A 17,299-nucleotide genomic window follows, 5' to 3' on the forward strand; every position below is an offset into this window, starting at 1 on the left:
CAGTGCGTGATTCTTTACTGCAAGTCTCCACATATATATGCATAATACATATCCACACACCACACAGTGTCCCCCCATAAGTCTGGAACCATCCCACAATCATGAATCATAATTATGAAACATGATCACAAAAACCTTGAATCACTTATTTTGCCCTATGGTTCCTGACACCCTGACACACCCTGACACACCCTGACACACCCTGACACACCCTGACACACATACACACACACACACCCACACACACACACACACGTCGTTGCCAGGTAACAATGAGTCTCTTCCTGACGGAAATATGATATATGCAATCTGGGTTCTTCATCTGGAGGGAATTTTAAAAAGAGATCGCAGGTAACCTGGAGCAGTGGCGTATCGAGGAAAAATGACACTCAGGGCGAGATGTCAAATTGTCACCCCTCATAACATCCCATAAGTCTTTGAATGGTGTGCGTGTCCCCGTGTGTGTGTGTCCATGTATCCCCGTGTGTGTGTGTGTGTGTGTGTCCCAGTGTGTGTGTCCCCCGTGTGTGCCCCCGTTTGTGTGTGTCCCCGTGTGTGTGTGTGTCTGTGTGTGTTTTTTTTTTTTTTGAGCATACGGAAGAAGAATAAGATGTTTGAATACAAACGGACGCTGACGGGCTTTTCATTTTGAGATGCTTTCTGGTTTAGCAGTTGCAACTGGTCCTATCCCCACCCTTTATTTAATTTCGCACACAGTTAAAAACTACAATGCGATAAGCTCCACAAACTCTTAATCCGAACCGATCTTCAAAATTCCAACTTTAGGGTTGACTCTAACAGCAACAGATATCCCAACGACTAAAAAGTGTTCTTTGCTAAAAACGTTTCATTCAAAAAACGCATCTCCGAGCAGTTCCCATGGAAGCAAGAATCAATTTAACAAGCGTTACGCCTAGGTGCCCCGTCGGTGAAGTGATGTGAGTTGACAAAGTGGAAGACGCAAGGCGGCCAAATTGGATTTTGACGTGGCGACCAAATTTTCAACAGCGTTCTCCCTTATGCGTAGATACACCCACACACCAGATTAGAAGTCAGTAGTTCGTTTATTTTTCAAGATATTTCGCTCACAATGTTCAGACATATATATGGTGGCGGCCATCTTGGATTTTGACATGGCGACCCAATTTTCAATAGTGTTCTTCCTTATGCCTAGATACACCCACGCACCAGATTAGAAGTTGGTACTTCGCTTATTTTTCAAGATATTCCGCTCACAAGGTTCAGACATACATGGGGGCGGCCATCTTGGATTTTGACGTGGCGACCCAATTTTCAAGAGCGTTCTTTCTTATGCCTAGATACACACACACACACTAGATTAGAAGTTGGTACTTCGCTTATTTTTGGAGATATTTCGCTCACAAGGTTCAGACATACATGGCGGTGGCCAACTTGGATTTTGACGTGGCGACCCAATTTTCAATGGCGTTCTTCCTTATGCCTAAATACACCCATACACCAGATTAGAAGTTGGTACTTCGCTTATTTTTCAAGATATTCCGCTCACAAGGTTCATACATACATGGCGTCAGACATACATGGCGGCGGCCATCTTGGATTTTGACGTGAGTTGCACCCACACACCAAATTAGAATTTGGTCCTTCGCTTACGCACGCACGCACGTACGCACGCACACACCGACGGAGGGGAAAACCATAGTCCCCCTTTCGCTCTGCGGTGCGACGGGGGACAAAAATGATTATTAAGTTAAATGAAAAATTATATATAACACCAGAACGAGAATCCCAGCCATGCTTAAATAAATGCATATATACACTTAGTTATAAAATCGCAAGATATGGTAAATTTTGTCAGATTGCACTCAAGATTTGGACATTTATTTAGTCTACGGCATCCAATCCTCATATCCAAATCCAGATTTTGATGATATGCTTCAATTATGTAATGATAATATCAATCGTGTTTCCAACGCAAGGCACGTTTGAGGAGGCCGAAACAAAATGGTGGCTGAAGAACCCAGCAAGGTGCAGTGGGCTGACCAAGATGGCGGGCCGCCATATTGGTACACCAGCACATCGGTTTTTTTTCTTATGAGTGCCTCGTTAATCATCTTCAAAAAGGATGTTATAACACACCGAAACACCCAGTTTTAATCCTTGCAATCTGTTGGATGTCAAGGTGTATGCATGCAAAGTTTGGGGCCACTATGTTTCATGGTTTTAGAGTTATGGAGGAGACAGACGGACAGACGGACGGACTGCTGGACACTGCCATTTATTATTAGTATTGTTGCGGTTTTGAGTTTTGTACAATAAAGGTTAAATTTCCCCCTCATAGTTTAGTCACACAAACAACACGTAGCCTCGCGATAGTTCAGTTATTTCATAGTATGTGTGAGAATAGTCCTTTTCCTGTGTTAGTTTTGCGTTGAGTAGAGTAATGAGAGTTAGGTCCTTTTCATACTTCCATTGCCTTATGCCTCTTACGCCTCGTTGTGCTGCCTTTGGCTTTTTGGCGCGAATTAACACGAGGCAGGCCTGGAAGGTCGGGTCGGGACCGAATGAGGGCGGCGAAGAAGCTGACGGTAAGCGCGAGCCGCCAATCAGGGCTCAAAGGGAGTGGCTGCGGCAATGCGTCACAGGGTGTGGTTAGAACGTTCGAGAGAGCTCAGGGCGTGTCGATATAACCCGTTGCCCGTTGCGCAAAACCCCCACGGGCAGAAGAGAAGAGGAGTTGAAGGAGCGCGGTCAGCAGTGGAGTTTGAGAGATACGAGATCGGAGAAAGACGCGCATGAACGTATTAAAGTGACGCTCGGTTGAGCTTAAGGCCGAGCCTATATTGCATTGGGTTACGCGAGTGATAGCGCGCTGGTTACTAAACGCGCTGTGGAACCGCCCAGCTGTGCTGAGAGACGCGTACATTTTCCTTCCTGCCTCATCATCTGCCCTGTTGTCTGGGAGACGCGCTGCGAGGACCCTTTTCCACCGCCTGTTTGCCATCTTCGCGGGACGTGCTGGGACCGTGGAGTGCACGCCGGGCCGCCGTTCCTGGACGACCAAGGCAGCACGTGGACACCATTCTGCCTGCAATTTCCCTGTGTGAGTGTGATCCGGGCCCGTGTCTGGGATTTAAGAATACGACTGCTTAAGTTCTGCTCTGTGTCTGCTTTCTACCAAATTATACATTGTGTAAATATTAATAATTAAATCCTGTTACTTCTTTATTCGACCGCCTCGTGTTTTCCCTCATTGACTTAAGCGTGGTACGAATAGAACCGCTCTAATCGGGGTCCAATATTAACGGTGACTGCACGGACCACGTGGTACGCAATCCGCTCGGTGTACTCAAATTACATGTGGCTCGTGCGAGGCTTGGTTCCCCGCTTCTGTGGCGGCGCAGGTATTTAGGTATGAGCAAGACTTGGTCCCGAAACCCTACCTTGCGTTTTCCCGGAAGAGGCGTTTCAAGTCTCTCGGTTACGCCAGGCCCAGAAAGAACAAGGGGCTTAATCCCCCCTTAGTAAAGGTAAGAACGGTGGCGGAAAACCGTAACAGTATTATACATATACTAGTGGGGTCACCCGTGGGAATCCCATGGGTATGGACTTGTGTGACATTTGGACATCTTCATTTAGATCAGGGGTTCCCAACCTGTGGGTCGTGACCCCCCAGGGGGTCGAGAAGCCTTGGGAGAACTTGGTAGCCTTGGGAGAAGGGAACATAACCAAAACTTTCATTTCACTGATACCAAGAACACACAACATAATGTTGTGCCGGTGGAGTTGGCTATAGTTTCCGCTCGCTCTTTTCGATGTGTTGCCGATATGAGATGAACATAGTCTATTTCTGGGTTTTTGTATTTACAGATCTGAAGCAATGGCTAAAAGGCACAAATACTAGTTAGACTACCTCAACATTGGCTTCACCACAGTACTCGCCAACAACGGCGTCGCAAAACCACAATGTGTCTTGTGCCATGTTGTCCTGAGTGCAGAGTCGATGAAACCTTCGAAACTCAAGCGTCACCAAGACACGAAGCATCCGGAACACGCAGAGAAGGATTTGGAGTTCTTCAAACGCCATGAGCTTCTTCTCAAACGTCAAAAGCTCGATGCTAGTGGGTCTTTTCAGCAACATAGTGCAGCAGCAGTGGAGGCCTCATATGAAGTTGCGTTGGAAATTGCCAAACACAAAAAGCCTCACACCATTGGAGAGACACTTATCAAACCCTGCATGTTGAAGATGGTGAAGCTCGTTCTCGGGAAAGCCAGCGCGAAGAAGATGCAGCAAGTATCTTTGTCGAATAATACTCTTCAGAGGCGTATTTCTCATATGTCTGTGGATGTGAAAGAGCAGGTTTTGGATGAAATCAAAGATTCTCCGTTGTTCTCCTTTCAACTCGACGAATCAACGGATGTGAGTTCATGTTCTCAGTTGCTTGTCTTCGTGAGGTACATTCATTCAGATGACATCAAAGAAGAATTCCTCCTCTGTAGTGCACTTTAAACCACTACAAAAGCTGTTGACGTCATGGAAAAGGTCTCTACCTTTTTTCATACTGAAGGTCTGCAATGGGGAAACGTGTGCGGGGCTTGTACGGACGGAGCACCAGCTATGCTAGGATCGAAGTCAAGATTCCAGACAAGAGTGAAGGAGCTGGCTCCCCAAGCTAAGGGCATCCACTGCATGATCCACCGATATGCTCTCGCCAGTAAGACGCTTCCTGCCACTCTGCGGGAAGTGCTCGATTCTGTGATCAAAATTGTGAATTACGTGAAGGCTGGGGCACTCAACACTCGTCTATTCAAAGAACTCTGCAAAGACATGGATGCTGACCATGAGGTCCTTCTCTTCTACACGGCTGTACGCTGGTTGTCGCGAGGGAACGTTGTGAATCGTGTCTTCGAGCTGAAAGACGAAATCAGGTTCTTTCTGGAAGTGCAAGAAAAGAGAGCTCTTCTGGCTCACTTCGATGATGAAACGTGGAATAAACGGGTTGCGTACTTGGCAGACATTTTCGACCGGCTGAACAAGCTGAATTTGAAATTTCAGGGAAGGGAAACACGTTCTCCAATTTCAAGACAATCTACGGGCCTTCATATCCAAACTGCAGAACTGGAGTCGGAAAGTCAATCTTGGGAACATCGCCATGTTTGAAAAACTCTGTGGAGTGATGGATGAGTCTGAGGGCGAACGAGATAAGTTCCTGAAGGATGAGATTACCAGGCACCTTGAGTCCCTAGAAAAGGAATTCCAGCGATACTTCCCTGAGCACACAGGAGAAGAGGTGGCACTGGTAAGAAACCCTTTCTCTGCGACACTTGACGTATCCAGCCTCCCCGACGAAGTCGAAGATGAATTCTTGGATCTACGGAACGACTCACCAGCGCATGACCTGTTCCAGGAGAAATCGGTGACTTGATTCTGGTGCGCTATGCATCAATCATATTCCAAAGTCAGCATGCTGGCCTTACGTGTTCTTCTTCCATTTGCCTCCACCTACCTCTGCGAGGCCGAATTTTCGACCCTCGTCCACATCAAAACGAAGACCAGGAACAGATTGGATGTCGAGGATGACATGAGATTGGCTCTCACAAACACCCCGCCACTAATTCCAAGACTCGCTGCTCAGATGCAACCCCAACCATCCCACTAGCTAGGTTGGAGAGATGATGATATATTAGTGATGACGATTATGGATTGTGTGACGATGGATGGCAGTGAGAAAAATGATGAGCTTGGTTTGACTAACTAACTAAAATTACCCGAATTTTATAATGTGCAAGGAATATTGTAGTAAAATTTGTAAAAATTTAAGAATTAATGATCGTTTTCTCTTTCTTCCCTTTCCATTCTCAGAAAAATTTGTAAAACTGAAACGGCTGATGGCAGGGGGGTCGTGTGTTTTTCAGGGTTTTGAGAAAGGGGTCGCGAGTACAAAAAGGTTGGGAACCACTGATTTAGATGCTGCACATTCAGTTTTACAAAATGGTTACTTGCAATTTATTAGATCCACAAATGATGTCATCTACACAATGTATTTACTTCTGATAACATGTGAATGCATGTGATTGCACATGGGAAATACAGTTTGTAATGTGTAATTACATCTCATGTAAAATGTGACCAAGCGCTCAAATCCTCTCCCTCCCAACCCACATCACACATCACACATCACACATCACACATCACACATCACACATCACACACACACACACACACACACACACACACACACACACACACACACACACACACACACACACACACACACACACACACACACACACACACACACACACACACACACACACCTGGGGGTGGGTCACACACATCTCGTTTTTTCATTTCTGTTCCTCACAATTCTGTCTCTCGTATTCACACAGACAGACAGACAGACAGACAGACACACACACACACACACACACACACACACACACACACACACACACACACACACACACGTACACATACATCCACAAAAACACACACACACATATATAAACGCGCACGCACACACATATGAGTGGGACACACACTCGCACATGGGGGAGTGGGTTACACACACAAGGGGGGGGGGGCGGGGGGAGTGACACACACACACACACACACACACACACACACACACACACACACACACACACACACACACACACACACACACACACACACACACACACACCTGTAGCTACGAAACGCATTTTCTTTGGGTGGTGTATAATCGCTCTGAACGAAACAGGCATTGCCTCGTTTCCTTTGTTTGAGTTGTTCAGAAAGTAATTCATGATCGAAGACGTGTTGATTGAGTCTTAAAATGCACATCCGATCATAGACATACAGAGCATACAGAGGCCGATAGAGCCCATAAATCTTCTTCATTTTTAAACTTGAATGTGTCGATAACTTTTCACTTTACAGAGTAAAAATAGATTAAAACCAAACGTTATTAAGAAATATTGTATTCCATAGTTAGTTTACATTTTTATGTACATTTTTGAAGTACTGTATTGTTTAATTCCATGGTTGGAAAAGAGTTGACTCGCTTAAAACAAACTCTGTATATATACACCCCAGCGACGGAAAACTAGAATTAGACTTCGGTTCGATCCCGAACTTCAGTATTCAGTCGCTGTATTTTTACTTTAGTCTGTGCCTGTCTGTGCCTGTCTGTGTGTTATTTATGTTCTCGCTCCTCCATGAGCTGGAGACCTTGTATTTTTTTAAAAATCTGATTTGTATAAAGTTGCTGGCAAATTCAAAAGATTACCATCAGCAGAGGAATGGATCTTCTTCATCAATTGTTGAACTGTTAAAAAGACATCAAACAGAATCCATTTGTTATAGCAAATGATAAATGTTCATCAGATTGCTCAGCAATTCTCACAGCTGCCTGTACAAACTCGCATATTTAAACAATTTGAATCATGTAAGAGGGAGCAAGCAAACGCTATTGGCTTACTATAACTGGTTTGTATTTTGTTAAATTTTTTTTGTATAGGGAGTCGAAAGGACATGGGAAAGTGTACCAGAGCAAGGAGAAGGGGAAAATAACACGGGGTGAACAAGCTGGATACAGCGGCAAACTCTCAATCACATAAGTTGAAGGGAAAACTGGGGAAGAAGCAGAAACAGAAGAAAAGAAACATAATTTGACGTGGCAACATCCACCAATTTTCCTCCGCCCACATTATTACATCATTGCATCGGTCAGTATGTGTGTGTGCACACGTTTGTCTCACTCTCTCACTGCAAGCAGGTTGGTGGTATTTCTGTCTTTGACCGACTCCTCTCCGGCCTAGCTCCCCATGCTCTGTCTGTGCTCTGTCTTCACTCTTTTTTTCCTGCCTCTGGAAAAACCTCCCGCACTCTCTTCAATCCCAATCCCACTCCTCCTCCTCCTCCTCCAGATCTTCAAAACCGCTGTTCACCACCTCCCCTATCCAAAGCCTTGATCTTTTCCACCCCTGTTAATACACCTCAAATCCACCTTTTTCAAATTCCGTCTTCTTTCCTAAAAGTCTGAGTAGTGTCCATTTGTTTTGTACCGTTTACCCCCTCCCACCCCCCCCCCCCAGCCCTCTCCCTTCCACAGATCTCTCGATGTCCCTGTTCTCCACTGTTGTTGTGCTTCCCTCTCTCTCTCCCCCTCGTCTCCCTCCCTTTATTATGTGTTTAATGTGATAGTTCTTACACGAGCCTTGACTGAGCTTAGTATACAATTTTCTTTTTTTTAAAGTACATGGGAAGGTTCGCCGGATGTGGGATACAAATTTCTTTCCGGATCCCTCCTTTTTTCCAGATCCTCCATTTTTTCCCCTCCACTTTTTCCGGATCCCAATTTCCGAAGGTTCGCCAGATCCCTCCCTTTATTATGTGTTCTATGTGTTAGTTCTAATATGAGCTTTGACTTAACTCAGTGTACTTTTTTTTTTTAAGTAGATGGGAGGGTTCGCCAGATGGTCCTTCCAGTGAAGCAGTGAGTGAGAGACTTGTCAGGTTTGAAAGTCATATATATTCCAAATTCCAATTTCCAAATTCCAATTCCAATATATTCCAAATGTTGGGCCAGCTCATGATTATACGAGGTCTGCAGGGACAGAAGAGGCTGTTGCCTGCCTATCTATCTCAGGCATGAGGGATGCTAAAGCAGAGTGTGGAGATAAGGCAAAGAGATTAAGAGGATTTTCCAGAGTGTCAGAAATATCGTTGATGAAGATTAGGAACAAGACTGAGCCCAAGACAGGGAGATGAGATGAGAGGAACTTTCTGAAAGTCACACGTCAACTAAGGGTGGAGGAAGTTTGTAAGCAATAAGAGGAGTTGGCCTTGGATGCCAAAAACAGAGAGTTTGGAGAGCAAAGCAGCATGTCAGACTATCTTGAATGCTCGAGATATGTTGAAAGAGACAGCCCTGATCTCATGTCTGAGATTGAGAGCCTCCATTCCTTGTTGAGAGCAGAAGCAGCAGGCCCAAAGTCATCACTCTGAGAATCCAAACTGGTCATGGTCTGACACAGTTGAAAAAAAAGGAAGGACATTGATGTCAACTGTGATGATGGATTCCATGACCGTGCGGAAGATGGGATGTAAGCCAATGGGTCTGCAGTGAAGAGGAACTGTGTTTACACCATACTTGTGCAATGGAGTGATGTTGACAGTTCCAAGCGATTGAAAGATGACCTTGAGCAGATAATAGGTTGAACAGAGCACAAAGAGGAAGTGCAACAGCAGCAGAGCAGGTTTTTAAGACATGTGTATTGATGCCATCTGGGCCAGTGGCAGAAACATTCGGTCAGGGTTGCCGGAAACTTCTCCACCTTCTCAGGTGAGAAAGACAGAGTCCAGGAGCAGTTAGGTATGAATTTGACTTGATCGCCCATGCGCAGAGAAGAGTGAGGTAAATGTTTTGTCTGTATGTCTGCCTGTCTGACAGTCAAACAAAATAGAAAATCACTCCAAACAGGAAACTTACTGTTTTTAAGGGTGTCATCAAGGAGAAAAGAACAGGCATGAAGAACTAATGTAAAAAAAAAAAAAAAAATAACCACCTTTAGAGGCCATTAAAGGCCATTAGAGGCCATGTATGTGGCATGAAGAACTAATGTAACATGTCAAATAAGGTGGTGTAAAAGACACGACATCAATGGTGGTAAACTTCCAAAATTAATATTTATTTCTACAACCTTTATTTTATTTCAATTGAATCATATACTTATTTTGAACAATGCAGAACACAAATCCCTTTTTGTTGCTTTCAAAACACTTTTTTTTTTTTCTTTTTTTTTTTGTATACAGGATCGAGGCTCGTGAAAGAGCTAACATTTATCACACAAAACAAAATCAAACAGACACACAAAGTATATAATAAGGGGAGTGGTAGACAAGATGGGGAGAGAAGGGGAAGCACACAAACACAACATTTGAGAGCAGGGACATCGGGAGATGTGGGAGGGAGAGGGCTTGGGGGGAGGAGGCGTGGGAAGGGAGTGGGGGTGGGGGGGTGGTGGGAGAAGTATAAACCACAAGGACACTGCAAAGACTTCCAGGAAAGAAGTTGGTATTTCAAAAAAGGGGATCTGCGTTGAAATTAGCAGGGTAGAAAAGATCGAGGTTTTGGATGGGGGAAGATAAGAGATGGTGGTGAACAGCTGTTTAAAGACCTGGAGGGAGGAGTGGGATTGAAGAGAGTGAGAGAGTTTGTTCCAGTGGTGGGAGAAAAGAGGAATGAAGGAGTGAAGGTGAGCAGAGAGTCTTGATTTTGGCAGTTTAACCATAAGAGCGTTGCAGGCAGATCTTGTGCGACCTGTAGGAATATTTGGGGGACAGAGCCCAGAGAGAGCTGGGGGAGCAAGGCCGGAGAGGAGTCGGTTGAAGACAGAAAGACCACCAACCTGCTTGCAGTGAGTAAGTGAAAGGCCCTCGGAGTTAGCTTCATCTGATTCTGAAAGCTTTGGTTTCAACAGCGTGAAGCCGAGATCGGTGTGAGGCAGGGGCACCAGCCCAGAAAGGAGAACAGTATTCCATTGAGCTGCGGATGTGGTGATGGAGCCTTGTATGTGGTGAGGAGCTCAGGTGTGCCAAGGAAGGACTTCGCACGATGGGGGATGCCCAGACTGGCTTTGGAGGCCATATTTGAAATGTGGTTTTCCCAGGAAAGATCATGACAGATAGTGAGACCCAAAAGCATGGGTGACAGAACTTCTTGGAGAGGATTGTTCAGAAAGTGGATGGGAGGGTTGTCCAGTCGGTCTTTTCGGAGAGACATAGTAAGAATCTGAGATTTGTCAGGATTGAAAGACATGGTCCACTTGTTTGACCAGTCTGTGATTTTGTCCAGGTCTGCAGAGAGTAAGGAGGCTGCAGACTGCCGATCTGAGGGTTGAGAAATGGAGCGGCAGAGAGATCATTGATGAAAAGAAGAAAAAGAACCACCTTTAGAGGCCATTTTTCCCTGCAAAGCAGGGGTTGGCCTTTTTTCGGGCACCATGGTCCCCTTTTTGAAGCAATATTTTACGGCCGGATGCCCTTCCTGCCACCAACCCTGTTGGTCGACTCTTGCGACACACAGGGAATTACCAGTGAACTGGTACTCAATTTGCCGACCTCGGAAGGATGACAAGCTGAGTCAACCCCCCTGGTGTTAATTCAGCGATCGACCAAGATTTGAACCCAGGATCCTAGGATCCCAAGCCGGCACCCTAACCACTAAGCCAACACTAGGCTAGAGAGATCATTGATGAAGACCAGAAAAAGCACAGGGCCCAGAACACTGCCTTCGGGAACTCCAGCCTGAACAGGAAGGGGAGATGAGAGAAACCCATTCAGGGCCACACGTTGACTACGACTAGAGAGGAAGTCTCGCAAGCCATGCGTGGAGATTTCCATGTATACCATAGGAGGAGAGTTTGGTGAGCAGAGCGGGGTGCCAGACCGTATCGAAGGCACGTGATATGTCAAGGGAGACAGCTCGAATCTCACATTTGGCATTGAGGACCTCCATCCATTGTTGAGACAGCAGAAGCAGCATGTCCAGAGTAGAATGACCTGTTCTGAATCCAAATTGATGATCGGAGATCAAGCCATTGGAGAAGAGGAAGGATTTGATATCCGAAGCAATGATGGATTCCATGACTTTGCTGATAATTGGGAGCAGGCTGATTGGTTTGTAGTTGCAAGGATCTGTTTTTGCACCTTTTTTGTGTAAAGCGGTAATGTTTGCTGATTTCCAGGATGCTGGCAGATGACCTTGAGCAAAAGAGAGGGTGAAAAGAACAGAGAGAAGGTGAGATAGAGCAGCAGAGCAGGATTTTAGGACCCGTGGGCTGATGCCGTCTGGTCCAGTTGCAGAATCAGAGTCGAGGTTTGACAAAAACTCCTCCACCTTGTCAGGAGAGAAGGACACAGAGTCCAGGAGCAGTTGGATTCGACTGGGTAAGGTGGGAACAGAGAGAGATGGGTTTGGGACACAAGATTTAGAGGCAAACACAGAGTTGAGGCATTCAGCTTTTTCACGTGCGGAGTCAGCTTGGAAGCCATTTGAGGTAAGGGAGGGGATGGAGGGGGAACAAACACCAGAAACAGATTTGACCAGGCGCCACAAGGATTTGGAGGAAGGAGACAGGTTTGAGAGTTCATGCTTGAGTGTGGAGAGATAGTGCTGTCTGGTACTCCTGAGGGGAGACACACACTTGTTCCGAGCTTGGTGGAAGGAACTGAGATTGCCTTCAGTTGGATTAGCCTTCCAAGAGGCAAAAGCAAGTTGTTTCAGGGCAACTGCCTCACCGCAAGATTCAGTGTACCATGGACGGGAGGAAGGGTAAGACAACTGAAGACGAGATGGGATAAATCTGTGCATGAGAGAGAGCCGTTTGCTTTGGAAGAATTCCCAGGATGAGTTGATGTCAGAGGCAGTGGAGATGGGAGACCAGTCCAGATGATTGATGGCTGCTTGAAGACCGTGCCAATCAGCCTGAGTGAAATGCCAGACTCGGTGACGCTGAGGAGGGTCTCTGAGAATGGCCAGAGAGATGTCCACTTTAACAAGCACATGATCAGAAGAACCGATTTGGGCAGAAGAAGAGCAGCAGACATTAGCAGGGAAGTTTGTCATAACCAAGTCCAGAAGAGAAGATACACCATTGGCTGAGATCCGGGTCGGGAAATTGACAGATTGTGTCAATCCCAGTGAATCGCAGAAGTCCTTTGCTGAGGTGCCATGGCTGGTGAGAGATGAACCCACACCCAGCCAGCTGGCATGATGACAGTTGAAGTCGCCACGTATGAGGAAGAGAGTGTTGGGATGAGTGGATAGAAGTTGGTCCATGTTGTCAGACAGTGAAATGTAAATGGAGTCATCACTGTTTGGAGGACGGTACAGAACACATATGAACAAAAGGTGGGAGCGGAGAGGAAGCCGTAGCCAGAGGTACTCCTGGGGTGAGGTGGAGAGAGGGCAGTGCAAGGAGAGTGAGGAAGAGAGTTTTTGATAAAGATAGCCACCCCACCACCAGGACGAGGCTCAGGTCTATCATACCGGAGGAGGGAGTAACCAGGAAGAGATATTAAGGAATCAGAGACATCTTGAAGGAGGAAGGTTTCTGTTAAGCAGATCAAGTCTGGATTGTCAGAAGCAACCTGTATGGAGAGATCAATCAGGTTTGAGTGAAGGCCCCGGATGTTTGAGGTCCATACCATTAATGTAGAGAGAGGGGGAGCATCGGGTACAGGACAGGGGAGGGGAGAGGTAGGGTAAGATGAAGGATGAGAGGGGGAGGTAGGGAGAGCAGTTGATAGTGTGTCAGAGATTACAGAAGAGTTACAAGAAAGGGAAGGATGAGGAGAACGAAAGGTTTGATGGTGAAGGGATGAGGCACAGTGAGGGGTTGTTTGAGGGGGGCAGAGGAAAGTAGAAGGGGAGGAGGCAGCTTTGAGGAGGAGGAGGGGGGAGGGAGAATTGGAGAGGAATGGTATGGGTGGAGATTTGAATGGGAGGGGTTGGGGGGGAGTTTTGAAGGGGAGGAGTGAGGGGGGAGTTTAGGAGGGGAGGGGCAAGGGGGGAGATTAGGAGGGGAGGGGCAAGGGGGGAGTTTAGGAGTGGAGGGGGATGGGGGGAGTTTAGGAGTGTAGGGGCAAGGGGGGGGATTTGGAGGGGAGGGGCAAGGGGGGAGTTCAGGAGGGGAAGGGCAAGGGGGGAGTTTAGGAGTGGAGGGGCAAGGGGGGGGATTTGGAGGGGAGGGGCAAGAGGGGAGTTTAGAATTTAATTTAATTTAATTTAATTTAACCCCTCAAAAACAAAACAAAAATTGGAATGGCACTCGGTAGAGCGCATTCCTCCGTGAGACTGAACTGTTTACTGTTTGTATCCCACTGATAGGCTGGATCCAAATCTGGATCTTCACCAATATCGAAGCAATTCATCCCTGTCACACACCCAAGCTGCACAACAAGTTTTGTCCGAATAAGTCCATAACATTTTGAGATATCCTGCTCACAGACCGACAGACAAAGGGGGTGGCAGGAGCATAACCTCCATCCAACTTCAGTGGCAGAGGTAATAAGAGTTCAATTTTCAAAATCACCTTGACTGATCGCTGATGTTACTGTGACTGCTTGCTGATCACGTCCCTTACTTTCTTTGGCTTTCACAGGAGATTGTGTTCCCCCACCTGAAAACACAATCACTCATAGTTTACAAACAAAAAAACTCTAGTCCTTCATATTTTACTGCAAATATATATTATGTATGTATGTATGTATGTGTGTGTGTGTGTGTGTGTGTGTGTGTGTGTGTGTGTGTGTGTGTGTGTGTGTGTGTGTGTGTGTGCGTGCGTGTGTATTTTTTTTTTTTTTTTTTAACCAAAGAAACACTAACCCTATGACATGACGCTGACGTCATGTGCATAAATTATACGTTATGTGTTGGTATAATGTATGCACATGACGTCAGCACATGTTATTGTGTCAGATTGCTTCTTTGGTTAAATTTAATATTCCTGACTGCAAACCTCCTAACTGTTGAATGAGCAGGGCAGAGACAATGTGTACGCGTGGCAGGCGACACTTGCTGCTGAAAGGTTATGCAGCAATTGCTGGGGTAACACTCAATCTGTGCCTTGCTTCCTCATCAGGTTAGGGGGTTCAATCTGTATATTTATGTATATATACATATATAATATATATATATATATATACATATACATATACATATACATATACACACAACATGCATTTGAAGGCCATTTTCCCTGCGAGAGCGGGGGTTAGCCTTGCGGTCCCCATGACAATTTTCTCCATTTTGCCCTATTTTCTGCATCTCTCCTTGTTAACCCCCTTGCCCGCATTTCTTCTCCCACCATCTTTAGACAAGTCTTTCTCGGTCTCCCCCGTCCTCTACTTCCTTCTACATTCATTTCCATCACTCTTCTCAACCAGTCACTTTCATCCTTCCTCAACACATGACCAAACCATCTCAACCTGTTCCTCTTCACAGCATCAATCACATGCTCTATTCCCATCATCTTTCGCAATTCATCATTTGTCTTCCTCTCTCTCAACGATACTCCGCACATCCACCGAACCATTCGCATTTCCACCCTTTTCAGCCTTCGTTGCTGCTCGACGTTCATTACCCAGGTCTCGCTCCCATAAATCACAACACTTCTCACACATGCAGCATACACCTTTCCCTTCAGCTTCAACGACACTCCCCTCCTCATCAGCATGCCACTCAGTTCCCGAAACTTCTTCCATGCACATCTCACTCCAGCAACCATTGCCGAGTCTGATCCACCTTCTCCATTCAGCATGTCTCCGAGGTAGCAAAATGTTTTCACACCTTCCAGCTTCACGCCATCTCCAAGATCCAACTCAACATTTCCTCCATCTGCAGCTCCCTCTGTGCACACCTTACTTTTGAATGTAGCTGCCACACTGGTTAATGACCCTCTCAAACCACTGCATTTTTGATGAACCCACTCAGCGCACATTGTACATTGAATGGAGTTCACTCCGACACCCTTCCTGCACACAGCACATGGCCACTTCCCAGTTCTTTCCACCTCACCACATGCTTTACCACTCGCCATCTCCTTCGTCTTTCCGATATACACCTTCAGACCTTTTGTCTCCATACATTCCTTCCACTTGTTCATTTTTTCCTTCAGTCCATCCATACTTTCCACAATCAACACCAGATCATCTGCACACAACAACTCCCATGGTAAACCCTCCTTTACGTTCTGAGCCAGCACCTCCATCACAGCTACAAATAGTAGTGGACTTAGTACCGCCCCTGATGCACTCCCACCCTCACCTCAAATTCACCACTGTTCCCGTCCTTCGTCCTTACAGCTGTGCGCACTCTTTTGTACATTGCCATCACTACTCTGATCAACCATTCCTCCAGTCCGAACTTCCTCAATGCCCATGTCAATACTTCGCGTGGAACCCTATCGAATGCTTTCGCCAGATCAACAAACCCAAGAAACAACTTCTTCCCCTTCTCCATGTACTTCTCCTGCAACTGCCTCACAATAAAGAGCGCGTCTGTCGTTCCTCTTCCTGGCATAAATCCAAACTGCATTTCGTCGATCTTCACCTTCTTCCTTATCCTCCTTTCCAACACCCTTTCCAATACCTTCTTTCCATGCTCCAATAACTTTATCGCTCGGTACGAGCCACACTCCAGAGGGTCACCTTTCCCCTTGTATGGAGGGACGAGGGTACTCAGTTCCCAATCCACTTGAATGCGGCCTTCTTTCACCACCAGATTACAGATCTCTGTCATTCTCTTCACACCCCAACTTCCCGCTGCCTTCAACATATCTCCCACAACTCCCGTCGGCCCTCCCGCTTTTCTACTCTTTATTGCTTTTATCGCTTCCTCAACTTCCTTCTCAGTCATCTTCTCTGCCGGTCCTAAAACTGGGTTACTCTCTATGTTGCCATCCCATTCATTCTCTGTATTCAACAGCATTTCCATATGTCTTTTCCATCTTCCTTTAATTCCATCTGGGTCCACAACGATTTGTCCCACTTCATCCTTCAAGCAGCTCACACCCATCACATCACACCTCTCTTTCGCTATCTGCTTTGCAATCCTGAATACCGCTCTCTGACCCTCTTCCGAATCCAAGCGTTATCCGAACATTTTCCTACATGCCTCCTGCGCCTTTGCTACCTTTTCTTTGCAGCCTTCCTGGCTGCCTTATAACTTTCAAGCTCTGCTTTTTCTGCTCCCGTACCCTTCGCCTTCTTCCACTCCTTGAACTTCTTCCTCTTCTCGTCAATCCTCTTTCCAACTTCATCATCCCACCACCATGTTTCCGAGTGCCTCGGTGGTCCTTTTGTCCATCCACATACCTCACCAACGGCTCCCAACAGACTATCTTTCATTGACATCCAACCACTTTCAAGCTCAACCACATCATCCTCTACCCTACTCAGCCTCTCATTTAATGCCTCCTTTACTGTCACCTCTTTCAACCTCTACACCTTCATTCTCGGTTGGTAATTCACCCGCCGAGCTCTCCTCGCACCTTTCACCCTTATGTCGCAGACAACCAAGTGGTGCTGTGAAACAGCCTCCTCCCCCGGGATCACCTTTGTGTCCCGGGGGTGCCCCCTATCTCGCCAACGCACCATCAGGTAGTCAACGGTTGTCGTCGACCCACCTGACGGTGTATGTAACAAGCTTATTATCCTCTTTCTGGAACTGAGTATTACAAATCAACAAATCAGCTCCATCAGCAAACTCCAAAATTCTTTCACCTTCTCCATTTCTCACACCATATCCGTAACCCCCATGAACTCCCTCAA

The 17,299-nt window shown here is 46.3% G+C and overlaps 1 protein-coding gene across 3 annotated transcripts in view; it reads right to left on the reverse strand.

Annotated features, from left to right (window-relative positions):
* LOC137415827 (uncharacterized) overlaps positions 1–17,299 on the reverse strand; it is a 240,735-nt gene that overhangs the window by 216,923 nt on the left and 6,513 nt on the right. Inside the window, exons 3-4 of one of the 3 annotated variants that reach the window (XM_068101345.2) lie at positions 14,062–14,148; positions 7,251–7,289 (exon numbers count right to left, since the gene is read on the reverse strand). In XM_068101345.2, the coding sequence (XP_067957446.2) occupies positions 7,251–7,289; positions 14,062–14,148 (126 nt within the window). Of the gene's footprint in view, positions 1–7,250; positions 7,290–14,061; positions 14,151–17,299 lie in introns of those variants that run through there. The other 2 variants (XM_078768483.1, XM_078768484.1) reach the window with 2 other exon arrangements.

Source organism: Myxine glutinosa, chromosome 14 (assembly GCF_964187855.1).
Source record: "Myxine glutinosa chromosome 14, kmMyxGlut1.1, whole genome shotgun sequence".
NCBI lineage: Eukaryota > Metazoa > Chordata > Myxini > Myxiniformes > Myxinidae > Myxine > Myxine glutinosa.